This window comes from Lissotriton helveticus, chromosome 10, assembly GCF_964261635.1.
Source record: "Lissotriton helveticus chromosome 10, aLisHel1.1, whole genome shotgun sequence".
Lineage (NCBI taxonomy): Eukaryota > Metazoa > Chordata > Amphibia > Caudata > Salamandridae > Lissotriton > Lissotriton helveticus.
Genome location: NC_136071.1, coordinates 59,402,196 through 59,408,471, shown reverse-complemented (window position 1 = coordinate 59,408,471; position 6,276 = coordinate 59,402,196). Strand labels below are relative to the sequence as shown.

Here is a 6,276-nt window from a genome sequence, read left to right as displayed (position 1 = left end):
TAGTTGTTGGTGATATGTCCCCATATTTTATAGTTTCATGAGTTGTTTTCATTTTTTTATGAGTTCCTGAACTTCATAACTTATCCCATATTTTGATGGTTGCTACTGTTTGCTATGATATGTTTTTGAGATAGCAGAGGAATACTTAATGTAAAGTAAAAATAATAAGAACTTTATGTCTGCAGGATGAGATTCTATGACTTGCCATTGGCCGTAGGAGTGGCCTGTGGCCTCAGTAACCGCTGTAATGACATCACACTTATGCATAAAATTCTAGCTTTTGTGAGTTGTGTTCACAGTATTTAAGACCCACAAGCACCTTTAGATTTCCATTTTAGAACACCAGCGCTGAATTGACTTGAGGCCATGTGTGTTACATTAATTGAAACAGGGCAGGAGGAGTTTTGTCCATATTTTGAAGTATTCGGGATGGAGACATGGCTTTAGTCTGGTCAGTAGTTTGATTTTGAATAGTAAACGTTGTGCTATTGATGTATCGATGAAAAGAGAGTTGGGGGTTGATTAGCAGTGGCACTATACATGATGTAGGTTCTCATTTAGAAGAGGATGGTAACACCAATTTCTTTTTCTTTTTTTGATTGAAAAAGCACCAGCATTGAAAGCAAGAGCAACATCGTCAAACATCCAAACTGATCGTAAATTCCAAATTTGGGTGGCCAGCAGGGTTGCCACCTGAAATGTTGGCTGCTAAATGAAGACCTTAGAGTGGAGACGGATAAGTGGAGTGTGTATAAATTTGAGGAATTTGTGGAAGTATCATCCTTTCCACACTGATTTTTAGAGATCCTGGCATAAGCAGTGTGAGTTACACCATTTACACATTTCTGCTGGTGAGTGATTTTTTTTCTCCAACATCTCTGCCTGTGGAACAGCAATACCAATGCCAGACCAATGGGGCATGTGAACCAGACCTCCGTGTCAGAATTTATCATTTTAGGCTTTACTGGTTCCCGTGAGATCTGCTTCCTACTGTTCATCATCTTCTCAATTGTCTACCTCATCACTATAACAGGAAATGCCACTGTGATGTTAGTCCTGCATGTAGACCCCAGCCTACACACCCCAATGTATTTCTTCCTACGCAACCTGTCATTTCTGGAGATCTGCTATTCATCAGTCACAGTGCCCAAGATGCTGACTAACATTTTGAAAGAGGACAAGAGGGTTTCGTTCATTGGCTGTGCCATTCAAATGCACTTCTTTCTCTCATTGGGAACAACTGAATGTTTCCTCCTGGCTGTAATGGCGTACGACAGGTACATGGCCATATGTCACCCCTTGCAGTACCACCTTGTTATGAACAAGAGACTGTGCCAGGGTCTGGCTGCCGGATGTTGGGCCAGTGGTACACTGTTCTCTTTAGGCAATACATCATTTATCTTTACCTTGCCATTTTGTGGTCCCAACATCATCAACCACTTCTTCTGCGACATTCCACCTGTCCTGGAGTTGGCTTGTGCGGATACATCTGCTAATGAAGTTACAAACTTTGTTATCGGTTCGGTAATTCTGCTCACCCCTTTTGCACTCACCCTCGCTTCCTATGCCTGTGTGGCCTCCACAGTGCTGAAGATGCGTTCTGTCGAGGGTCAACGTCGTGCCTTCTCCACCTGTGCTGCCCACCTGACGTCTGTCAGCCTTTTCTATGGTACTACCTCATTCATTTACCTACGACCTAAGGCCAGCTATTCCCTGGAGGTAGACAAACTACTGGCTCTGTTTTATAGTGCATTTACACCAATGCTAAACCCACTGATCTACACTTTGAGGAACAAGGAGGTGATGGGATCCCTGCGGAGGTTCAGCAGCAAGCTGCCACTTGCAAAGAAGCGGCAGAAATGATTATGTTACAGGAGACACCATTGCAGACTGACATTGACACAATTATCCCTTTTGATGATTTGCATATTGCATGTATTGATTAATAATCACCTGGAACAAATGTGTGCAGATGTTATAATAAATGAAACAAAGGGACCTTACGGTGGATGTTATTAGAAAGGCAATGATTGATAGAGCGATGGGTGAGTAAGATATGTGAGGGGAATCCAGAAGTTGCATCTAACATGTACTTAAGAGTCCAGAGAGTGTTCTTGATGACTCTATCAATTTAATGTTGGCTGTGAAGAGTATTGTACACGGGTACAATCTCCTTGTTGAATACATTGAACCCACTGGGAATTCTTTAATGTTCATCAGAAGGGTGGAGTTTTTAGTTTGAGCAAGAAGGTTGTCCAGTGTTCAGATATCAAGGAAAAATTAAATGATTCTTCAGGAGGAGAGAATTTGGAGAAGAAAACTCTATCACAAGGCTAGAGTGCCCACCCATCTGATTTTGACATGGATGGCCTTTTATTAAGGGACAATATCTGTTTTTGACTGAGTGTATTACAGTCAGAGCTTATCCATAATGTGAAGGTGGCATCTGTTAACAATTCGAGAAAAGAGCCCTTTGGCGTCCTTAGAACTTACGTAGCACCAGGTGACAGCCAGAGCCACAAGCGTGCTTTAGTGCGCTCTGTGCTATGGGCCAGGGAGCTGGAGGAGGCCTTGCTGATGGGAGCAGCGTGTGCAGCACTGGCTTGCGGGAGTGAGTTCAGCTCACGGTGAAGAGGGTCTCCCTCACTTGCACCCATCACCTGGCCTGTTGGTATGGCTCACGGTAAGCGAGTATGGAGGCACAAGCAAGTCCTCTGGCCCGGCTGTTAGACAAAGCATAAGCCAAGTTAACAAAAGATTCGGCATGAGCATCATGGAGCAACTGTTGAAACAAAATATGATAAATATTCTTTCAGAATAAATGTAGAATATTTATTGAACACTTCTTTATCACTTTTGTCATCTGTAAAAAGTAATATTTTTTTAACATGAACATTTCACTGCTGAGAGACACTGAAATCTGTTTATTTCAGTTTCTCATGTTTGTCATTTCATGCATACTATATAGAGGGCCCTTGGCTTTTGAGACTCAAGAGGTTTCAGTTTGTCATGTTATGTGCACTCTATACATGGACCATGAAGGTATTCCATTTGGAGAAACATTAGTCTTTTAAGCCATGTATGAGTGAAGAACTGAGCTCTCTCAAGTTGGTACTTGATTTATCAATCAAAATGAGGCACAGTGAAGAAAAGAAATATGTGTGGGACAGCTCCAACTTCCAAATTCAAAAGTGGGCCTTTAGGCACCACACTGCATCACCTGACAGTCTGGGTGCCGCTGCATGCTGTGGAGCTCAGTGTGTCTTGTGGCAGGGAACTGTAGAAAGCATCATCATGAGATGGACATGATGGAGTCAGAAGCCAGGGGTTGGCATAGGCTTGGGGGCAGCAATGTCCACCCATGCTGCAGAGAGCCTCTGCCCACCTTCTGCATTTACCCAGAAAAGAGCAGCCCCTTCCAAATGCTGCATGCCTGACCAGTCTGTGCGACTAGGATGCATGTACATGGTTCATTTTAGTAAGCTCTGTGTTCTTAACCACCTACTCATTACCAGTGTTCAGTGCTTAATTTAGCCGGCAGTTGCAACTGGGGCCATCAGGACTTATTGTTTGGGACTGGCACTTATTTCACCGAATCAGACATTTAAGATTGCAAGAGAGGGAAATACACACAAAGTAGAAAAACAGAAGCGAAAGGAAGTTAAAGATGAAAATACCTTCCTGATGGTGAAAGTACTCACCTGACGAGTAAGATAAAGGGGCAGAGAGTGGCTGGTAGGGGATGAAAGAGGCATGAGGTAAATTCAAGACTATGCAGCTTTGGTATTTGGCACACTAACATTTAATTGCACAACTGAAAGCTGCTAAGCAGAGCTGCAGACACTAGCTCTCATTTAGCCCTTTGTGGAATTTCAATTATGCCCGATTAATCAAAACAATTTTGGTAATTCTGTTTTCATGTTTGACACGGATTTACTGATAATTACACAATTACTCCTCATGTAATTTGGGGGGAAAGATCATACAGTGAGAACACATTTAACAAGTGTAAGTGGCTGCTTGCACTCACTGTATCTGATGTTTTGCAATTAGGACTATTTTTTAGCACCAAATGCATCCTTATACCCATTCTGGATCTGAGGGTTTATTTTTGCCCTCAGAAATAGGGCTAAAAACAGAATTGCTCTTTTCATGTCATTCTGCATAATCTTGTGGGAATCTTGGATAATATCTGTGGGGAAGCTAAAGCAGGGTCCAGTTTTACTGTGTAAATGCCTTAGCCTATACCTCCCCACACCTGCCCACACCTGAGGCATGAGACCCTGATAAGGCCCCACCAGCCAACATACAGAGTGGTGTTATGTTGACCATACTGTCCCAGTTGTTCATTTAATGTTCTTTTAATATAGTAGGACCAAAATGCCTCTCTGCGAAAATACAAGTAATTTATTCTGCGGGACACACAATGCTTTGTCCCCGAGCCCCCACTCTCTCCTTGCACAAGATGAGCTCATCACTTCTCTCACCTATTGAGAGATAGCTAACCACAAGAACACGTACTCCTCAAGCTAAAAGGAACATCACGCGATACCTGAGGGTGGGGGCCACTTGCCATCTGTCAATCTTTCATTTTATTGTACCTTTTGCTAGCTTTAATGTAACTAAGACATGCAACATGGCATAAGAATATGACCTATACATTTCTAAATGTTCCGCTTTCTTATAAAAGTTTCTAAGAAGTGACGCAAACCCTTTTCAATAAAAGTTGAATTTCATTATGAATTACGGTCAAACACCAAGTGAGCTTTTGGTAAACTTTTGTAGTGTGGGTGTCACTTCTGTGTTCCTAAATATTTCCGAGAAGTGACCAGAGTGCGTCTTGTTCTACGGTCAAGACACCTGCTAATGTCGTGATTTTGTTGTCAATGGTTCCTCAATAAAACAATATAAAGATCTGCTCCTCAGTCCAATCGTCGGCCTAACTCGTAGAAGTGACCCTTTGGGTCACTGATGCCTGTGTGGTCTCCTTCAGCCATCTGTCTAGCATCTTTGGCTGAAGCTATAATGCTTATTGTACTTTGTAACTGTCTCTTTCTCTCTTCTCTCCATTTCCATTGATCTAAAATACATTTGCATTGCATGAGTTTGTTCTTCTTTCCAGAAATGTGTCTTTAAATACCCAGTCTTTGCTAAGACTCCCAGGCTCATTATTGAATTTTAAAGTGTGTCTTTGCACTTCTTGTTGAAGTGGTTTCATTGTAATAAACTGCATCAAATTCTGATTCAATTTCTGTCTCTTACACTTGTGTTTTCTCATATTATGTAGAAGCACTCCCTCAAAGTAAGCCTCCCTGGTTCAGTGCCCCAAGACCATAAAATTTCACACTCCAACATCTGGCAACCACCAAACAGACATACTAGGTTTCCAGCCGCATCCTGTGACAGCGGGCAGAGTGCTTGCCTTCCGAGCCGGTTTTCTGACTGAGCAGACACAGCCAGCCCTCGAATAAACCTAAGTTAAGAGTAAATTTTTCTCTTGCACTTTTGGTCTTCCCTCTGGGTGCTGGTTTGCCTGTCTTAGCGGATTCTGTCTCTCTGGGTGTCCTTCTGTCCACTGATCACAGTTTTTTGGATGTATGACGTTACAACGCATGCTTTTACCATGCATGCTGTTACAACGCAAGTATTACAACGCAAATCTTTACAACGCATAGCGCTTAGGGGTGCTGGATAGTGAATAGTTTAATTTACTATTCCAACTCCAGTCCCCGTGGACACTAGGGAAGGTGTTGGATAGTAAATTAAAACTATTCCCTATCCTAGAGCGCCCCCCAGTGCAATGGTTTTTGTTCTAAAACCTGCGTTGTAAAAGCACTGCGTTGTTTTTTGCCTTTCGCTGGTATTTTGGTACGTAAACAAATTCTTCATCTTTTACCACGTGCAAACAGCCGTTGAGTCAGATGCTGATGCACCCTTTTTTCAACAGTTTAAATTGAGTGGTTTTGAATGTATAGATAGGTTTGATTTTACGTAGATATAGTTTTACGCCTGTGTGGCAAGCCTGTGTGGCCAAGAACGCTATGCCTGTGAGGCAAGCCTGTGTGGTAAGACTGTGTGGCTCTGTGTGGTAAGCCTGTGTGGCTCCGTGTGGTAATCCTGGGTGGCTCTGTGTGGCAAGCCTGTGTGGCTACAGACATATAGTTTTCATATATTTACCTGTCCAAAAGTGAAAGGACGCCTGTGTGGCACACCTGTATGGTGCGGGGATGCCTTCCTATATGCTTAGCTACCAGTAAAAAGAAGTGTTGGTTACCT

The 6,276-nt window shown here is 42.7% G+C and overlaps 1 protein-coding gene across 1 annotated transcript; it reads left to right on the top strand.

Moving 5' to 3' along the window:
• Nucleotides 1-912: 912 nt before the first annotated feature.
• Nucleotides 913-1,863, top strand: LOC144783885 (olfactory receptor 5V1-like). The gene has a single exon (XM_078662628.1). It carries the CDS (start codon nt 913-915, stop codon nt 1,861-1,863), a length of 951 nt encoding a protein of 316 aa, XP_078518754.1.
• Nucleotides 1,864-6,276: the final 4,413 nt, after the last annotated feature.